The sequence below is a fragment of the Sarcophilus harrisii genome, chromosome 6 (genome assembly GCF_902635505.1).
Source record: "Sarcophilus harrisii chromosome 6, mSarHar1.11, whole genome shotgun sequence".
Taxonomy (NCBI): Eukaryota; Metazoa; Chordata; class Mammalia; order Dasyuromorphia; family Dasyuridae; genus Sarcophilus; species Sarcophilus harrisii.
In genome coordinates, this window is record NC_045431.1 from 98655195 (window position 1) to 98676412 (window position 21218).

General features: G+C 34.3%; 1 protein-coding gene across 5 annotated transcripts in view; it reads left to right on the forward strand.

The window, feature by feature from the left end:
- CLCN3 (chloride voltage-gated channel 3) overlaps nt 1-18748 on the forward strand; it is an 83535-nt gene extending 64787 nt beyond the window's left edge. For 3 of the 5 annotated variants that reach the window (XM_003773078.4, XM_031942791.1, XM_003773079.4), the window contains 5 exons: nt 3531-3717; nt 6568-6966; nt 9467-9683; nt 14299-14374; nt 16169-18748. In XM_003773078.4, coding sequence (XP_003773126.1) covers nt 3531-3717; nt 6568-6966; nt 9467-9683; nt 14299-14374; nt 16169-16327 — 1038 coding nt within the window. In that variant the 3' untranslated portion in view covers nt 16328-18748. The remainder of the gene's footprint in view (nt 1-3530; nt 3718-6567; nt 6967-9466; nt 9684-14298; nt 14375-16168) is intronic. The other 2 variants (XM_012552126.3, XM_003773077.4) reach the window with 1 other exon arrangement.
- Nucleotides 18749-21218: the final 2470 nt, after the last annotated feature.

Consider the following 21218-nt stretch of genomic DNA (forward strand, 5'->3'; position numbering starts at 1 on the left):
CTGCTTTCTTTTTAGACCTCTGTACAGCATGTGACAATGATCATCTTCTCCTCCTACATACTCTCATTCTCAGTTTTTGTGACATTGTTCTCTATTGGTTCTGCTCACAGGATTATGAATCAAGAAACAGCAAAGAAATATCAGAGGCTGGCATCCTCATTTTATATAAAAGTAAATTGCCAAGGTCACATAGGTAATAAGCGTGTGACCTTGGGCAATTCTCTTCTTCCTTGGGATTAGGAAATTAGATATAAATTTAGTGGCTATAATTAATTAATATTATCATTCATTCACTGTCATGAAATTTGTCAGATATAAACTTTTAACATTAAAAATTCATGTATGATATGAACAGATTTTATCACATAAGTCATAAAAGTGAATATCTAAAGTTATTTCACTTAAAATAAAAATGATTAATTCCATTTTTGTTATAGAATTTGTGAAGTATGAAAAAGCGAACAGTTATTTTCTCTTATTAGTCTTATTACACTTTAATCAATTGAAATTACCATTGCTGCATCATTGTTACAAGCTACTTACCCAGTGCCTATTTCTTCACTATTTAGACTGATCACAGAATACTAACCATTTTAGTCAGTTATGCTGATGATGTTGATGGTGATTTTAAATAGAGGTATTGCTAATGGAAATTTAAACTGAATAAAAAAGACTTTGTAGACTGTTATCACAGAATTTTTAAAGTATTATTTAGTTTTCCTGGTGAATAGAAAAAAAGAGTAGCTCAATTTCTAGAACAGTGTTTTGGTGTTTTTTAGTGATTCCTTTCATGTTTGTCCCCAAATATTTGAAATTACCTTTTTGAGGACCTTTCAGTTAGACTTATTTAAGAAATTTATTTAATTCTTATTGGTTGCAAAGCACTATAATAGGTGATGAATGAGAAATGAATATAAGCCATGGTCTCTGCTACCAAGAACCATAAAATCTAGTTGGGAAGATAGAACTTATACAGAAATAAATAACATAAAATAAAATATAAGTGCAGAAAAGCAAGGCAAAATGATAATAAGTCAAGTAAGAAAGAATACTTTTAATTAAGTTCTTTTTTCTCTATGGATTATGTGGGCCACTTTGTCTTTCTTCTAGTGATTCATATTTGGGAAGCTGGATTTTGAAATTTTCCTTGGATATGTCTCTTAAAGATGGATAAGAACTGTTATCATTTTTTTTTTAGCTATATATATATATATTAGAAATATCCTAATAAATTTTTACAGCTTGTCATGATTGGTGCAGATTTCTGTGTTACCAGCAGCCCCATGTCTTTTTTGATCAGTTTTAACTTCCAGAAAGTTTTCTTTAAGAGGAGCATAAATCTTTTTGGTAATCTCTACTTATTGATTCTAGTTCTAGACCAAGCAGATGATAATCCTTAATATTGAAGACGGTATTGTTTCCTCAAAGTGTGCTCTTTTCCAAGCTAAATAGTCTCAGTTCCTACAATAAATTTTTATGAAAAGTTCTTAATGTTGATATAATTGGGGTTGGAAGGGACTTCAGAGGCCATTTTATGCATGAGAAAACTGAGGCAAAGAGAGCTAGCCGATTATTTAAGGTCATAGAGGTGGGATTTGAACCTAAAACTTCTGACTCTAAAGCCAATGCTCTTTCTGCTGTACCATGTTTAAGATAACGAGGCTCATGTGCCCCTATTCTACTTGATAGCTTCTGGAAAATTTCTTGCTTATCAGTGTTCTTAAAATATACACTTCTGTTCCCCAGTAGATAAGTGGTTAGAGTCTGGGACAGTTTTAAAAATGAAGAAATGCAAAGTATAAACAACTACATGGAGGACTACTCTGAATCAGAATTAAAGAAATGCAGATCAAAACCTTTTAGGAAAAATGATAAGAAAATAGAAATAATTCCTGTTGGAAAGATTGTGTGAATATGGGTACACTAAAACATTTTGGTGGAGCTGTGAATTGATACAAGCATTCTAGAAAGCTATTTGGAATTATGCAAAAAAAGTAACCAAAATTTTCGTATTCAAAGATCTTACTCCTGGATATATATCCCCAGGAGATCATTGACAAAAAACCAAAATTCCATGTATATCAAAATATTTACAGCAGCACTTTTTGTAGTCTCAAAGAACTAGAAATAAATGAGCTACCCATCAGTTGAAGACAAATTAGGGTACTTGAATGTAATGGAATGTCACTATGCCATAAGAAAAGATGAATTTGATGAAAACAGAAGAACAAGGAAAGGCATGAATAGATGCAAAGTGAAGTAAGCAGAGCCAGAAAGATTAATAAACACTGAAAACAATGTAATTGTTTTGTTTTTTTTCCCCTGAAGCAATGGGGGTTAAGTGACATGCCCAGGATCACATATTTTGGAAGTCTGAGACCAGATTTGAACTCAGGTCCTCCTGACTTTAGGGCTGGTGTTGTATTCAAAGCTCCATCTAGCTGTCCCCAACAATGTAATTGTAAAGAAAAATGATCACAGAATAAATGAAATTGAAATATGTGAAATTATAAAGAAAGATGAGATGTCTACCAAGTCTGATGTTTTCTACCTTATAGCTCAGCCTTGCCAAACCATACTTGGTGTAAATTATTAGCTATTCCAACAATTCATAATTCTTTAGATTTGATTTGATTTGATTTTTAGGTGATGTGGGTAGATTTGTTTCCTCCATAGCCATATAATAGGAGAGATCTAGTATTCTGTATCAGGGAAAAGAGTTTTGAATCAACAGTGAAATATTTCACTGAATGAAATTAAAAAGAAACTTTTGAGATGATGGAACTGAATAAAGGATAACATGTGCTGTAGCTGTCCTGTGTAATAGGAGAACGGATATGCTATATTTTTTCTAATCCATAAAATGTTGGATTAGATGTTCTTTAAGGCCCTTTCATCTTTAAATCCCATCATAGGATGTAGTGCTATTTGATATAGTATAGTGAATAGAGTGTCAGAATAGAAGTAGAAAGTCAGAAAGAATGGGTTTAAGAGCTGCTTCTGACATATAACTGGTTGCATGGCTGTGGGCAGATCACCTCCTCTATCAGGGACTTGGACTTAATTGACAAGGCAGAGAACATCCTATTTGGCCATGAAAGAAGGAAGTTCCTCAACCAGGAGCTCCCCATATATATCTATTCAAAACAGAAAAAACAAACATAAGATGGTAATCCCGCAGAATTTTGTTATATGTGTTTGTGAGGGAAACCAGTCATGTTGGTAGACACAAGCTCATAGAAAGAGGTTTCAGGACTGTCATTGGAATAATGAATCAAAGGATTGTAACTAAAGCATAGCTGGAGAAGATTATCAACTTGCCGAAGGAAGGGATATTTTCACATTGTTTTTGTAATTTCCAGTGCAACCCAGGGTCTTGCCCATAGAAGTGCTTAGTCATTGCTTGTTTGATTTTTTTAATTGATATTTTTGATTTTGAATGATATGAATCGATATTTTAAATTTGTATACTTAAGACATAAAGTTTTAAATGTGAACCTCACCAGTAGTTCTCTTGCTATAATTTATAGGTTCCATCTGGTTTGTTCATTCCCAGTATGGCAATTGGAGCCATAGCAGGAAGGATTGTGGGAATTGCTGTGGAGCAGCTAGCTTATTATCATCATGATTGGTTTGTTTTTAAAGAGTGGTGTGGAGTCGGAGCTGATTGTATTACCCCAGGCCTTTATGCCATGGTTGGCGCTGCTGCATGCTTAGGTAACTATGTTTGAAAGAAAACTATATGTATTGCCTTTTATCTTAAAGGTATTAATTGAAAATGAAGTAATGGTACTTCTAATTGGCACTGGATAGGTAGCACCATTTATGTTTATCTGCAGTTACATTACATTTTATTTTTAAAATTTACTTGTACACAGAAGTGTCAGTATCCAACAACCTGTTTCATAAGTGTGCAATAGAGTATCTTATGCTTTCCTATGTGTCCTTTGATAAAATTTAATTTTAATACAAGAGTATTTTTGCATTGTGTTCAAGAGGATTGTATTACCACAAGTTTCACCAATCACACACACACACACACACACGCACACACATATACACACACACTAAGATCAGTATTTATAATGAGGCCATAAGTGTTTCTCCTTTGGGGGGTTCTTTTACTATGAAAGTATTACTAATTTTTATGTGTATTTTCCATTCAACATAGAACTTTCTTCAGAAGTGGATTAACAGTATATGTAAAATATCATATAGCTTTGTATAATCATTTATAAGCATAAGCAAGAATCAGTCCCTTTCATTCAGTAGGAATTTATCTGCTATATAATTGTCATTGGTAGGAGTTGTGAGTTATATAAAAAGGTCCAAGTGTCAGCAACTAATATAGAACAAAACAGTAGGTACTAAAATGTGTGATTAAGACACAGTATTTAGTGCTTAACATGTTAGTATTCAAAACTTTATTTGTTTTTACTGTGATGTAGAGGCATCCCTAGAAGACATACTTATCAAATTATACGTGACATGAATGGATGGGTAGCTCACAGACTGAACTGAGCGTCAGCATCCCAAAAGATTTAGAGAGGCTAGAACAGCCGGTCTAATCAACTAAGATAAAAATTAATGAAGATTAAATGTAAAATTTGGGTTCAGATTTGGATTCCAGAAATCAGCTTTATAAGCACAATTTGGGGAAATGTGACTAGTTAGCAGTTTATTTAGCTAAAGACCTAAGAATTTTCTTTTAGTCTAACATGAGTGAATACTATGTAATGTTGATCCCAGAATTTAATGCTTCATTAATTAAGAAACACATGGTGTTCAGAACAAGGAAATTGATAGCTTTATTGTATACTTCTCTGGTCATACTACATTTGGAGTACTGTGTATCAGATTTTAGGCAAAGTAGAATATGAGAGCAACTAGAAGAGTGACTGTCTTTAAGGATAGGTTAAAATATCTAGAGATGATTAGCTTAGAGAATAGAAGATTTAAGAAGTATATGAGTTATAAGTATTTGAACTGTTATGAGGAAGAGTGATGAAACTGCTTTTTCTGGTCCTGATGGCCAGAATTTGGAATAAAGGTTGAAGTTGTAGAAAGGCATATTAAATTTGTTAATTCCTTAATAATTGTCTATAAGAACCATTACTTCAGGAGGTAGTGGGTTCTTCCTTGCTACACATTTGTAGTCTCAAAGCAGGGGCTGAGTGGCCACTTGTTATAAGAAGGTAGAAGGAATTTTTATAGCTTTTAATAGAATGCCTTGAGAGTCCTTTATAATTGTCTAATGATTCTCTGTGTTCCTATATTGTAACATTTCAGGGCAGAGAGAAATGAATGAGAGATTCCATAGTCATGGAAGATTTTTTGAAGAAGGTGATATTTTTGAGATAGCATAAAGTATGAGTGGGTATTGGTTAAGAGAAGAAGATAATTCCAAGTGAAAAAAATAATTGGAGCAAAGTTACAGGAATGGAAAGGAGGATTGTAAGGAAATCAGCTTCACAAGAATGGATAGTATGCATTGAGGATATTGAGAAGTTAGGATGGGTTTGATTGTGGAGAACTTTGAAGTTGAAGAGAGGAGTTTAGACTTGATATAGTAGATGTTAGCTACTTTAGGCTTTTGAGCAGGGAAATGAGAGAGACATGAAAGTTTGTTGTTGTTTTTTCTGATTGGTTGTTGGTTAGGGAGGATGAAGGAAAAGTTGAGGCAAAGATAAGGCCAAGCTTTCTAGCTTGGGAATGATGGTGTCATTTATAGATACTGGAAAGTTTGAGTTAGGAATTATTAACTTGTACAGAAACATTGAAGGTAGTTGATGGTTTAATGGAAAGAATGCCATAGATTTGGAGTGAGGCAAATCGGGTAACTTTGCATATGGGACTTTGAGGAAAGGTGGTTTACCTCTCAACCATTTTCCCTTCTGTAATGAAGAGATTGGATTGGATGATTTCAAGGGTCTAATTTTAGGACCTAAATTCTGTGCTTTTTTGAAGAGTTTAATTTAAATATATTGATATTAACAGTGGGTTGTTTAAGTCTTACATGCCCATTAGGTAATTAGATGTATCATTTGAATTCCAAATAGAGCAGAAGACTAGAGACTATAGATTTGGTAACAGTGTAGTAGAATGAATAGTTGAAGTCACTGGAAGGGATAAATTCTGTAAGACAAATAGAAGGCAGGAAAATTCTCTTTTAGATCAACCCTTCATAATATGTTTGATTAGTTATGTCACTGGCAATGGAAGAGTTTTGGTGGTTTCCCAATCCTGACAAAAACAAAAGTAGGTTTTCATAAGAGCATAAATGTGATATGTGTCATATTGGACTCTTTGCATCTTCAAAGATGAAGTCACTTCAAGTGGGGCATGAAATAATTTTGATAATACCTGTTATGATTCTGTAATAATGTGCTTTTAATTCCTTGTCTTCCTGTTTTACTGAAGCATAATTTTATGCTACTTATTTTTAGTGACTTGGTCCTATTATAAACTACTGCTTACTTTTAAGAAAAAAAAAGTTTAAAAAATAAGAAAAAATAATAAGCATACTAATGGATCTTATTCTTATCTAATTATTATTGATCTTAACAGGTGGTGTGACAAGAATGACTGTGTCTCTGGTGGTTATTGTTTTTGAGCTTACTGGTGGCCTGGAATATATTGTGCCCCTCATGGCTGCAGTAATGACCAGTAAATGGGTAGGTGACGCCTTTGGTAGGGAAGGCATTTATGAAGCACACATCCGGTTGAATGGGTATCCTTTCTTGGATGCAAAAGAAGAATTCACCCACACAACATTAGCTGCTGATGTTATGAGACCTCGAAGGAGTGATCCACCCCTAGCAGTCTTGACACAAGATAATATGACTGTGGATGACATAGAAAATATGATCAACGAGACCAGCTATAATGGTTTTCCTGTCATCATGTCAAAAGAATCTCAGAGACTGGTGGGATTTGCCCTCAGAAGAGACTTGACTATTGCAATAGGTAAGAGTTTTCACTGTTTTTAAAATTATTTTCTTGTTCATACTTAAGGAAAAAATAGATTGTGTTTGTTGAATCAATGGCATATCAATAAACTTTTCAAATTTCAATGGAAGAGACTTCAAATTTAGTGGGCTTTACCATCAGTTTTGTGATTTAGGTTTAATATAATGACTTAGATACCTAGTCCAAAAAGAGGAATATCTGATTGTTTTGGTCAGATGCTGGTTTGAAATCAGTATACTCTATTTTATTTGTACTGAATTCTTAAAAAAACCTGTCATAGGGTGAGTAGTTACATAATAAAGGGGGAAAAAATTATCTTCCCATTAGATTGGTGGTACTGCTGTCCTCTTAAGGTATTAGTTATTTGCCAAAGAATTCTCTCAAACTTAATCCATATTTGTCTTTTGTTTTTTAAAGGTCAGGGCTGCTACCAATAATCATTTTTGCTGAGGAATTGGAAACTATAATATTCCAAGGGTTTTGGTTTCTTTCTTAAAAGGATCCTCTTTACAGATCAATCTTCCTTCTATTTTTTTCTCTGTTGCCATTAGTTCAGGATCTGTTTTAATGGCCTAACATCAGAAAGGATGAAAAAGGTAGAGACTAGACATAAGATCCTTTGGTTTGCAAAAATGGTTAGAGATAAGACTGTTTTCCTGAAACCAGCTTTTGTGACTTAGAGAAATAGAACATTCAGGCTGCAGCCCTGGTTTATTTATCCTCAGATAATCTTAGAGAAGATAAGTCTACTATTCCATAGAATGTTTAAGAAATGGGACTTAGTGATTGGATCTAATAATGGGCTATGTATTTATACTTGGAGAGAGGTTGGTCTTTCTATGCATAATGAAAATTTACTTTGGTTTTTGGGATAAAGATGGTCTGTATCTTCTAATTTTACCTATAAAATTAGTATAATTTCTAAATAATAGTAGAAGTTATTGATTGGGTAGACAGGATGAACTCTAGATGTCTCTAAGGCCAAAGAACATGAGTAGCCGTTTTTTAGAAAATGAAATACAGGTGGTCAACAATCATATTAAAATGTTGTAAGTTATCAATGATAAGAGAAAATTAAAAAAAAAAAAAACAGCTCTCAGGTTTGGCCTCAGCCCTAACAAATTGGCAAAGATAATAAAAGTTTTTGTCCTTCATTCTTGAAGATAACCATGACATCAGAGAGGTGATACCATGACATGCAAGTAAATGGGATTTAAGTGAGAGGACTGTGCAAAGTTACCAGCTTCATTTTTAACTCTGGAGCCATCTGGCCAGATATAGATCAGGACAATTGGAGATGGCTTTGGATGCAGTAAACTTTGGGTTTTTTAAGCTAAGTTCTTTGACAGTTTCAGTTTGACTGTGGCAACAGCTCATTCAGTGCTTAAAGCTAAGAAAGGGGGGGTGTAGGGGGCTGGAACTCTGAAAAGGTATACAACTCTGTGATCCTTGACAAATCACTTAACTTCTCAATACCCTAGCAGTTCTCTTAATTTGGGATCCATGAACTCGCTTCTTCAAAAAAAAAAATTTTATAACATAATTACTGTATTGATAAACATTATATTATGTTATTTCTCTTCTACTTTTTATAAAGAATATTAACTGTCACAATGACTGTCACTTTCTCCCTTCTTTGTGTATAAACCTCCCAAAATATCTGCTTCATGTTTGTATTTTTCCCTGAAATTATAGTCAAATGTGATGAGTAAGGTATTACAAAGTGAATTTGTCTTAAAGCCAGGAAAACCTGGTTACCTCTTGACACATACTAGTTTTGTTGTTAAGCAATTCTTAAGACTCCACTGCAGAGATGATATCAGCCTACACTGAGAGGGAATCCTCACTTAGAAGTTCCCTATATCAGAAGGAACACATTTTCTTTTGAGGTACATATCCTGCACGTCAAACTTTAAAAATTCACCAAAAATACTTCTCCCCTTCATCTTTTATTATTTTCCTTTTTTCCCCTGGTTATACGTATACATCAGTTTTAAAAAATACACGTTTCTTTATGAATCTTATTAGGAGAAAAAAATTAGAACAAAACGGAAAAACCATGAGAGGAAAAAAAGAAGAAAAAAGGAAAAAAATGAACATACATTCACTTTCCACAAAAATACTTTGCTTTGGAACATGAAACTTGATTTAAAAAATTAGTAAGCAGATAGGCTTTCCAAACATCAAAATTTAGCCAGCTTCTGAACTTGATTTCTTTTTTAGTCAGGAAAACCTAAAAAAAAATGTTAAAAGGAGGGCAGCTAGGTGGTGCATTGAATAGGGCACTGGCCCTGGTGTTAAGAAAACCTGAATTCAAATTTGACCTCAGACAATAACAAGCTATGTGATCCTACAAAAGTCATTTGATTTCAATTGTCTTTAAAAAATAAAGAATACAAAAAAATTGTGAATTCTACTTATTCCTGAATGTGCAGGTTGCTTATAGAATGATAAGCTCATTCTTCATTTGTATTTTTGGTTTTCTCTGTCTTTTCAGAAAGTGCCAGAAAAAAGCAAGAAGGCATTGTTGGCAGCTCCCGGGTTTGCTTTGCCCAGCACACTCCATCTCTTCCAGCAGAAAGTCCTCGGCCACTGAAACTGCGAAGCATTCTTGATATGAGCCCATTCACTGTAACTGACCACACCCCCATGGAGATCGTGGTGGATATTTTCCGAAAGTTGGGTCTGAGACAATGCCTTGTGACACATAATGGGTAAGTCCGATACCAAGAAAGTCAAGACATTGGCTAGAACAGGAGCCACGGGTCTTGGATCTCTGGCCTTTTGGGGTGGCCACTTTGCAGGGATGGGGCTGCTCAGAGGATTTCAGATGGGGGTGCTGTGGCTTATTTTTCCTAGAATTTCAGTAGTGAGGAGTCAGATTCCTTCTTACCTGGGTTTATGCTTGTTATCTTCAGCTTAGTCATAACAATGACAATTCCAAAGGATACCCTAGTATTTGCAAAGATACTATGTAATTTTCCTACAAGAAAATTTATTGGCAGTAACTGAACACAGATTATAATACTTGTTAAGAGATATTGGGACTTAAAATTGCCCATTTAAATTACTGAGGGAAAATCTATTTTCTTTTGTTGTTACTCAGTTTTGACATGGTTATCTCAATGTTGTTGGGATTCTCATTTCAGCTGACTTTGTTTAACCCGAGGGTGGAGGTTGACAATGAAATTCATGGTTAGCCAAATATTTCATTTTAATCAGTATTTTCTATCGCCTTCCCTGTTTTCTTTTGTCTTCTACTACTTTGGGAAATCTTTTATAAGAGCTACTAATGAGCAATAAATTTTCACTGTCTCCTTATTTCTCTAAGGGTTAGTTATTTACCAAACTAGTCATCAAAACATAGGGAGTAATGAAATATCACCAGAGCTGTGCAGATTGGAGTCATAGCAATTAATGGTGGACAGTGTATTTTGCTATCCATACTCTCTGGCTCCCAATGTCACTACTTCCTTATTATTTCTTGAATCAGGGCATCTCTTTTGTCCTCATCTTCTTTTTCTCTGTTCATTGTCCATTCTCATTGCATTTCTTGAGTACCTTTCCCTTAGCCTTTTTTCTTCTAGAAATGTGTTATCAACAGTATGGGAATCCTATCCTAGTTTTTATGGTTTAATATCTATGAAAGGATCTCTGAAATATTACTATGGACCAATGAATTGCAAAGCTTAGATTCACGTTCTTAATAGGGCATAATTTCAGAAGCATCCGAATGAGATTGGTTGACAAATAAGTGTAAGAATTGTAGCTCTGAGTAGATAATGCTGCAAGTCAATAGAATATACAGAATGCAAGTAGCTAGTGGGATATGGAGATGTACAAACTAAACTCTGAACCCTAGGAACATATTTATGTGTCTTGGGCAAGGTTTAGAAATTAGACTCTCCTGTTTGTTATAGTTACTAGGACATCGCTTTATTATAATCTGTGTGATTTAAAAGGGGGAAAAATATATGCTATGTTAAGCAAAATTTTAGGGCATCAAATATGTTCATATATAAAAATGTAACTTTAAATATCCCCCATTGCCTACCCTTTTACAGTCTATACTGCTCCTCACATATGCTAACTAATGTCCTTTCTCTGCTCTAATGGTAGTGCTCTTTGGAACTATACTGGGGTCTATACTGGGGTCCTTGGAATTGGGGAATAATATTTTTGAAGATGACACATAGAAAATTAATTCATAGATGAAGGTAAAAAAAAGGTTGGGATTCCTATGCTATTATTAGAAAAGAAATGTTACTGTGAGTTAAAAGAACAGTTGCCAGAGTATTCTGCTCAAAACTCCATTTGGCAACAGAAAATTGGATTTTTAGTCAAAAAGGAAGATCATATAGTCCTTTGGACAAAGATCCAAGTTAAGCAGCAGAATGAATATTTTCTTTTGTATGTTTTTGTACCAACAAAACCAGGGTTGCATAGAGTGATGCAGAATTAAACTTAAAATTTTATCTCATTTCTGCCCATTGTGGTCATAGCCAAAATAAAGCAATGAAAACATCACTTAGTAAAAATGAAAGACTATCAGCTAAAGCCTAGAATTTAGGACTTTTGAATATTGCATATGCTGATTGGAAAAGAGCTGTGCCACAAAACATTTTTATAATGTTTTAGCACCTCTTGCTGTATTGTTAAAATTTTCTTGAAGAACAAATACACTACCTGGGAAAAGCTTTTTTTGTTTTTTGTTTTTTTTTTAAATTTAGAAATAGATTCAGTATAGAAATTAGTATTGGTGATTATATTGTGATGAATATTTGTGAAGACCGCGTATTTTAAAATCAGCCAGAGTCAGGAATTCAGGTTAGGGGAAAATTGTCACTCTTTATTCTCAGTGAAGAAAGATCAGAGGTGGAAGAGAATGGGCAATAGCAATGTGTGCAGCTGAGTCAAGAAGCTAGCTAGACCAGAAGCCCCACGACCAGCAGCTGCGAGTATAGAACCCAGGTCCAATCTCCCCCAGCCTCTCTTCTTGTCTCTGCCTCTACCCACCCAAATCCTCATTTCCTGTACAACACATCAGGACTTGCACAGAGAGTGGGCAGGGACCATTCTTTATCCAATCATGTATATTAATAGAGTATAGCCCAATTACTATTTAGCCTCATGTACTTGGGACCTCAGTGCATCAGCTCAAACCTCAGCCCATTACAAATATTCCTATGTATTTTTGCTTGACATGACATCTCTCTTCACTTTTATATAATAAATACTAATTTGTATTGACCATACTTAAAGACTACTTCATTTAATTTTAATGTTTGCGAATTTTTCTTTTAGGAAAATTGGATTGTATTTTTGTATAAAATGAGATGGTGTAAAAAAAACGAACTGTGAGGCCTTTTAAACTAAATAACAACCCTGTAAGAAACTTTTTTCCTCTGTGTGTGTGTGTGTGTGTGTGTGTGTGTGTATGTATATGCACACATCAGTTATGTATTTGGCTTTCATTACACTTTGCCTGTTTTTGCCTTTTGAGAAAATGCCCTGATCCTCACGTGTCTGTATGAGCAATCAGCTGGGTGGCGTTCATTTTATCTATTGTAGGATTATATCTAAGTCTGGAAGGGGCCTCAGGTGCTAACTTATCTGACATTTTAAGTTTATAGATATTTCCTGATTCATTCTGATCTATTTTTTTTTTTTTTTTTTTTTTTTTTTAGTTAATGAGCAAGTATGAATCACAGTTACAAAGACTAGGCAGAAAATTAGTGCTTTTCCGTAGTGAGGTTCTGAGTATCTTATGAGTGTTTTCATAGTTCATAACCACATTTTTAGATTTGGAAAATTATAATGGTGACTTTGAGTGAAATACGGAACTCCACAGTTAGTTACATCATGGGGGGAAATGAAACTTCCAAAACTGAAACAACACTTAAAAATGTTTTTCTACCTAGGACCCCATTTGGTGCTTGCCTATAGTACCAAAGATACTTCAGAAAATTAAAGAAAGTCACATTTAACACCTTCAGAGAATACACTAAAGATTTATAAACATTGTCTGTTGATGGTTATTTTTAATAGCAGCTACTGAGTCATTTTCTTTTGATATTTCTATTTTTAATTTTAAAAAGACATATTTTTTGTTCTTAAATATAAATGTACTTAGTATTTCACTTTTTCCCTGTCATTTTGTTAATTTAATAAATAAAAACTTCTTTGAGAGGTAGAGTTTTTTGTATTTTATTTTTATATATTTTAATATTTATATTATATTTATCATATATATTTTAAATTTCATTTTATATCTCTGGTCTGGGACTATCTTCACAAAGCAAATGGGAAAGATATAGCTCACTCTCATTTTATAGACTGATTTTTCTAGAAGTGCTAAAGTACATATTACTCTGAAAATTAAATGACCAATTCTCCTAAGTTTTTATTAAATATTTGAGAACAGAAGTAATCAGACAAGAGACATGAAATTTGAGTGAGACAAATATTTGATTTGCAGAATAAGCAGCTAAGGACATAATAAAGATTTAAATATATATATATATATATATATATTTAATATTATATTAAACACAAACACAAAATATGTATGTTTAAACCCACTGAGCTACTCCAAAGCACAAAAGTTCTGTTTTTATTTGTTGGTACAAGCAGTCAGATGATTTGTAACACCAATTTATATCAAACTAATTTTGCTACTTTTATTTAATGTTTTCATTTTAATTCTGTTGTTAGAATAGAACAATATTTAGAAATGCATTTGTAGTTTCACACCATAAAAATTCTAGGATCTTACCAAAGATTTTAAAATGGCATAAACCAAATACATTAAAGTTAGGATGTTGTCTATAAAAAAATTGAGTGTCCACTGATTAAGTAAAATTCTAGTTGATATTAAAATTATAGTATCCCAGACTTTATAGTCACAGTCTCATATTTTTCCTTTTGTTGCTGAAGTTGTGCTGAATTATTGTTGTCCATTTCTAACCTAGGGATGATAATTTTTTTTCCTTTTTTAAGGAAAAGAAACATTAATATTTGGATTTTATTTTTAGAGGTGCCCTGAAATGTATATAAACTTAGGCTAATTATTCAGCTTTCTCTGCATTGGGTTTTTTTTTTTGTTGTTGTTTTAATGTTTTAAAAACAATGTTTTGTAAATGAGGTAGAAATCTAATTTAATGGCACTGATTTTAATTTTTTTTTTTTTAATTTTTCTAACTTTTACTAAGAGTATTCTTACAGTTCATGTTTCCATTTTTCTTTCTCTAATCCATTATCATGATTGGAACCTTTTTTTCTTTCATTTAATTTCCCGCACAGTTATTAGCATAACATGATCTGTTTCAGGATTGTCTTGGGGATCATCACAAAGAAGAACATATTAGAGCATCTCGAGCAACTAAAGCAGCACGTCGAACCCTTGGTGATTAGATATATCAGATCTCCTAATTAGATACCCTAGAAGTCAGGAAGCATGAAACTTGTGAACTGTTCAGTGCTCTTTTTACCCTGATATCTGCTGAACAACCAAAATCATACCATGCAATCAATTTATATTTGTTTCAGACAGATTGTAACTGTAAAATAAACTTGGAAATGTATGCAATTCCATGCATAGAAATTAAGCCACAGCTGCTTCTCTCATCAAAATTGTCTGTTATGATGTGTGCAGTGCAAGAAGTTGGAGGTGTAAAAGTAGTATTGGAGATTCCTAAAAAAGGACATCTGGCAGGTCAGCTTGCTTTAATTAGTGGGTGCACCAGGTTTAGAAGAAGCCTGGCTAGCAGTGGTTCTCCCCAGCCAATAATGTTTTTGTATTAAAAACAGTCTATTGAATTACTTTTTAACTGATCTTAGCAATGTAAGGATTGCTGATCATGGCAAAAGATAAGTCCCTGGAGGTCTTTTGTCAGTTATTGGACCAGAGCATAATTTGTGTGTATTTGTTATTAGTTTATTCTGCTATGCACCATAACCTTCCAAGTCATGTCTTTTTAAAAGGAATGAATTATTTTTCTTTTGGTGATTCAATGTATGTCCTGCCATTTCATTATTGAATTGTGCCTAGATCCATGTACATGTTTCCAGTATACCATGAACCACTCCTGAGGTCAAATGCACTTTTGTTTTTACTGGCTTCATGTTCTGGCTGTTGTGTTAACTAAGTACAATTTTGTTATTTTACCCTAATTATTCCTTAAAATTTGTCTTTTCCCTGCATCAGTCATACTTGTATTAAGTCTGTCCACCCAATTTGCTGCTTTAGCGCACAACTTATTGTGTATTCCTATTGTATGCTAATATTTCACAAGTGTTTCATGCATCCTTTTAAAAAACACAATACTAACCAAAATAATTTGGGCAGCCGCTCATTCATTCTGCTTCTGCTTCTTCTGTGATAGATAATACCTTTTAGGGTTGCTTTATGCTTTGATTTTTCACTTACCTTTTAATACAAGCTAACCACAAAGATTTTCATAAAAGCACTGTAATTGAATTCTTTGACCAAAGTCAAGAAAGGCAAATATCAGTGAGCACGGGATACCACTGGGGGTGTCAGATATGCTTGGGGGCAGAGGGCAGTTCTGAAGCTTGAAACCAAGTTCTACATGTAGAGGCTCTCTTAAGCATTTTGAGCTCAAATGTATGTGCTTTCATGAAGACAGCATCTTAACTACTGAACAGTCCTTAATAATTTGGGGGGTGGGTAAGTGGGAATTGATTGACCTTTTAAAAGGTGGGAAATATTTTGGCTTTCAAATATTTTATTATCTTCTTAATGATGTTATGAAAAAATAACTTTCTCTCTCAGATGGGGTAGATGCCATTTTCTGTTCATGCTTATGGTTTTTTGTTGTTTCTTGTTTTATCCCTCCTCTTTTGTTCCTTTTTTGTTGGCATACATTGAACAAAATTTTGAAGCCCAATAAATGAGCGCCCCAATGGGACACGGATCTGTGTGTGTCTCAGTGGGAAGGAGACTACGCTATCAGCGACCATCTCAGCTGGGTGGGCTTCGGCTCTTCTCTGACTATGTGATGGTTGCTTGTCATTTTATAATTACTTTTATCAAATAAGTTCTGTGTTTGAAACACAGAAATCAGGCCGCTTGCTTTGCTCTCTACTCCTGTCAACAAAAAGGATCTGGCTACAGACTTAGCCTTGCTCCTTTGCCTCCGCTGTATTCTAAGAGCCATCTTCTCTTTGTCCCTTTCAGGCGCCTCCTTGGTATCATAACAAAAAAAGATATCCTCCGTCATATGGCCCAGATGGCAAACCAAGACCCCGCTTCAATAATGTTCAACTGAACCCCATAGCTGAGGAGAGAGAGCAGACGGAAGAGGAAGTGCACTTGTTGAATAGCACAACGCTTTAACCTGAGGGAATCTTTTTTTCTTTTCTTCAAAACAAGGCAGCATGTGTGAAGTGGGCTTTGGCGGTGGCGCATGCAAACCGTCCGCTAGAAGCAGGAGTTGGTTTGAGGAGGGAGAGGAGAGAATAGAGAGGTTTTCCACTGTCCGATAGGGAGCAACAGCCCGTCGGCTCCTCCGGCTCTGCACTGGATGCGTCCGGCTCTGTCCGATCCGCCATGATAGTGCAGCGGGAGCTTCCGCCGAGAGGACCGGAGTTCTCCAACACCCAGCCTGGAACGGGCATTGAAGACGTGCTGTCAGTCCTTATTTCTGGAGGGATCACTCTGAATTGAGCCATCTTTGAGACTGTATTGTCTTACCCCTGTACCCCTCCCCCTTTTTTAACCATTGAAATTGTTGTGTTTAACTCATGAAGTGTATAGTTGTTCTGCGCCACCTTTCTACATTCCAGAAGAAGTTGATGTGTCTCTCTCTCCTGAGCTGTAACAAAGCCTCTTTAAATTGGTGTGCCCTTTTGAAGCAGTCCTTTCTCATATTGAGATGTACTGTGATTTTACTGAGGTTTCATCACAAGAAGGGAGTGTTTCTTGTGCCATTAAACATGTAGTTTGTACATCCTCAAATGCTTGGACAGTACAGACACTGACAAAAGCTGATAAAACAGGTATAACCTTGAATGAAGCATGTATGAAATTTTGTATGCTGTGGTTTAAAATAATTTAACAGAAGTAAACTTGACTTTCAAGGTTAAACTAGGATTTATTATTATTATTTTTTGCCTCAGACTTCATGGATAATGTGACCTAGTCTTATGCAAACTTTTTGTATTATTGATAATACTATGATATACTATGATACCAATGCTGTGCAGCATAAGGAAAAAAGTCCTGCTGCTCAGATAGTAAAGAGAAGGAATTATTCTGTATAGCTGTATCTAGTATTAAGTGCATGCTAAAACACTGGACTTTTTTTTCTTGAAATTAGATCAGTCATTTTTTCTTTTCCTCAGAAACAGTGGAAAATGTTCCATTGCTGATACTGAAGAAAAAATGTAATTCATAACTTGCACTAAATGTATATTTTTTTCTTAAAATTTTACCATTCTTATTTATATTTTTATGGATTAAAATTTATTAAATACTGATCAGTTAATATCTCACTTAAATAATTTTACCTTTTTAATGTGATTTTTATAGACTAATTCAGATTCCTTTACAAATATTGGAGGAATGAACAAAAGTTTACATTGGGAATGAGGGTTTGAAAAGAGGTTGTGGTTATTTTGCTTTATGATCTAATAATATATGCATATAATGGCTTTTTCTGTCCTAACTTTCACTGCCATCAATTGGAAATCTTTTCTGGTCTGTTCATTCTGAAAAGTGACACTTGAACTGGAAAGCTGCAAATATTGCAAAACATTTTATATATACATATAAATAAGAGCAAACCATTGTCTGATATTTTATTTTGTGGTCATCTAGATTTGTAGTAGCAAAAATTTCAACTGAAATAGAATCTTTAGGAATGGGTAAAACTTACTTTGAAGCATTGGATGGCATTTAAAATTATCCATATCATATTCTTTGGTAGGATGGGCAAAAATAACGGGATAAATGGCTTTTTTGGGGGGAGGGAGAGAATCCCAAATATATCTGCCTTAAAATCATGGGATAAAATGATAGTATAAGGAAAGATAGCACAAGAAAAAGTAACTCACCCCATGGGATTTATACTTTGTATTTTCACTGGGGGAATGAAAAATCCGTCATAGAGAAATGTTTTCTAAGATTAGAAAGGTAATTAGTTCATTTCACAGACTAGGAATAGTTCATCAATTCATTTTCTTTAATAGCAATGTACCTATAAGGCAGTGAAACCATGGCAGGCAAAAATTTTGGAAGTTAAACCTTTCAAATACTCATTTTTGAAACACTGCTAGCTTGCTTTCTTGATGCAAATAATCATTTTACCCCAGTTGCTTAAAACCATTGGCATGCCTGATGTTGTTGAAAGAAATAACACCTTTCAGGCTCTTTTGGACATCTGTAGTCAGCAAAACTATTTCTGAATTAGTTTTGCACATTTCTAACTTTTCAAAAGTTAATATACAATTATCACCCTGGACTCTGGGGACTCTCAGCCTGTGTATACTCACCATGGCTGTTCTGGATAGCTGCCTGTCTTTAGTTGAAAATTTTAAAGGAAGCACCAACTTCCTAGCATGTGACTAATCATGAACTTAAACTTGAAATACATTTCATTTTCCAAGTTATTTTCTGGTTTCTACCCACATCTTCATTGCCACCCTTCTCATTAATCTGACAATTCAGGATGAAGATTCTGTACATTAATTCTGTTCCTTTGCATGAAATAAAACAAGTTGGCCACCCTGGTGTGTCTTCCTGCTGAAATAGAAGAAATGCCATGTTTCTGTTGTGATCATTTGTTAGAATTAAGGTTGGTTTGTCACTAATGCTTTCTGTTTTGAGACATTAAAGGGTGGGATGTGGATCTCCAGTTTAACTGAAAAGACTATGCAATATCCGTCTGTGCCGGTGCCATTCAAATTAAATGACCAGTGTCATCATTGCAGCCACCTTATTCAGTTTTCTCATTTGAGCATTCCTCACTTTGTTGTTAAGAGAAGGGGACAGAAGTGTAAGCAATTTTTAAGTTTTGCTTTTGACAACCTGTTTCAATCATTATTCATGAAGATTACTTAAAAAGTGTTAATAGTTGTATTTTTTATTAGTAATATTTTTTTCCAAATATATGCAAAGATAATTTTCAACATTTACCTTTGTAAAACCTTGTGTTCCAAATTTTTCTCCCTTCCTCCCAATCTGATATAAGTTAAACATGTTCAATTCTTACTTTAAAAATTCCATATTTGTCATGCTGCACAAGAAAACTCAGATCAAAAGGGGAAAAAGAAAAACCCAAGCAAACAAACAAAAAGTTTGATCCACATTCAGGGAGACTCCTTAATTTGTTCACCCAGTGGTCCCTAGATATGTATTTAATATTCATCTTAATGCTTTTATTTATACTAGTGTAGAAGAGCTGTATATCATCACGCAGCAAAGGGATTAAATTAGAAAACCTATTAAAATCAATTTTTTTAGTTTTTAACTGTATTCAGTAAAATGCTTCCCACTTATGCAGTAAAGACTTAACACATCCTAATTAACTTACTACTGCTTCACATGGAGGCCCCAAACAACTTTTTTTTCAGAATAGAAAATTTTCCAATTTTTAGGCAAGGAGCAACAGTGGATATAAAACTTCAGCAATAACATTTGCCTACCATCGTTTACAGAGCCATCAGTTTCTAACTGCTATAAACAGAAGGATTTGGCCAAATTAACTTTCACTTCTGTAGTTATTTCAGTTATGAGGAGAGTTACTGATTTGTTATCTGGTAAACAAGTGACAAAATCAGAGGATGTCATATCAGCATAGTAAAGTATAAATGGCTGGATCAAACAATATTAATGTATGGTTTATCAAGTATTTTTGAAAACCTTTTAGTGAGCCAAATTTCAGGGGGGAAAAGTGGTTTCTATTGATAAATAGAACTTTTAAAATACTATTCTTATTCAAATAAGGCATGAATGAACCAGTTAATGTGAAATTTTCAGTCTGGATGCTTATATGTTAAAGTGAGCACAATAGGTACACACTGAAGCTACTAGAAATCAATATCTTTTAAGATATGACTCCCATCATTATAAAATTTGTCAGAAGTGAAGTTTCCTGGCTTCCTAGGCGCTTAACTATTTAAATAACTAAATATTTAAAGTACCAGATTTATGCTTTGTGAGGAACACATCTTTATTTGACAGGTCATTTCATTGAAAACCTAGCATGTGTAATATTTGGAAAATACAAAGTATAAATACATGGTCCTGGATTATCTAGTTGTCAAAGAAGAAATGTAGTAGGTGATTTAATTGTAAGGATGTATCCCAAATACCTAGGTTGACAGTCACCTGACAACTCTCATACTAGGGGAACACTGTTAGGTAACACAAAGATAATGCTCTTGCATTTAACTGGCAATTAAGAGCCTGAGATTGTAATCCTAGCTGTGCACACTTAGGTAAATCACAATTTAGGTAGCCCTTAGTGTAACTTCCTGCAAAAAGAGACAGTTGGATAAAATGATCTCCAAAGTCTCTTATACTTCTCAGATTTATTCATTCTATCATTTAGAGTTTTAATTGGCTGCTTTTAATTGGCCATGCCTTTTAAAGTATATATTATAACTGAATCTGGTCTCAGGATGTTTCAAAAGTATAAAAGTTCAATGAGTCTAGGAAAAAAAAGTACTTAATCTCACAAAGCCATAAATAAAATTAGAATCATGGGATATGTAGATAGAAGGCTGGCCAGATGAATTCTGTGACTATAGCAATTTACAAAACTACAGAATTGTAGTGATTGTAATCTGCATTGGTCAAGTATCACACATTTGATTGATAAAAACCATAAATCTTCCAATCATTACTTAGTATTGAGGTAGGCCTTACAACCAGTATTTTCATTTCACTGACAGAAATGTCTTGGAGCTGTGGCTTGTCCATGGTAATGTAGCCAATGGCAGAAATGGGTTGTGAGCCTAAAATTCAAGCCAAATTAATGTCTGGGGCACTGAGGATTTTAGGTTGGGGAAGAGAAGATGGGGAAGGGAATCGTAGCCAATATCTAAAGAAAATCTCCCCAACAATTGAGAGATATTCAGAAATCCACTGGCTGTTTCAGGAGGGCAATGGGATTTCCTTCAGGAAATAAACCTTCAAGCAGTCTGATTTTTTTGTGGGTGGGGGAGGAAGTTCTTGTTCAGAAATTTTCCTTCTTTGAAGGGCGAGTCCCTTGGCAAACCATCTT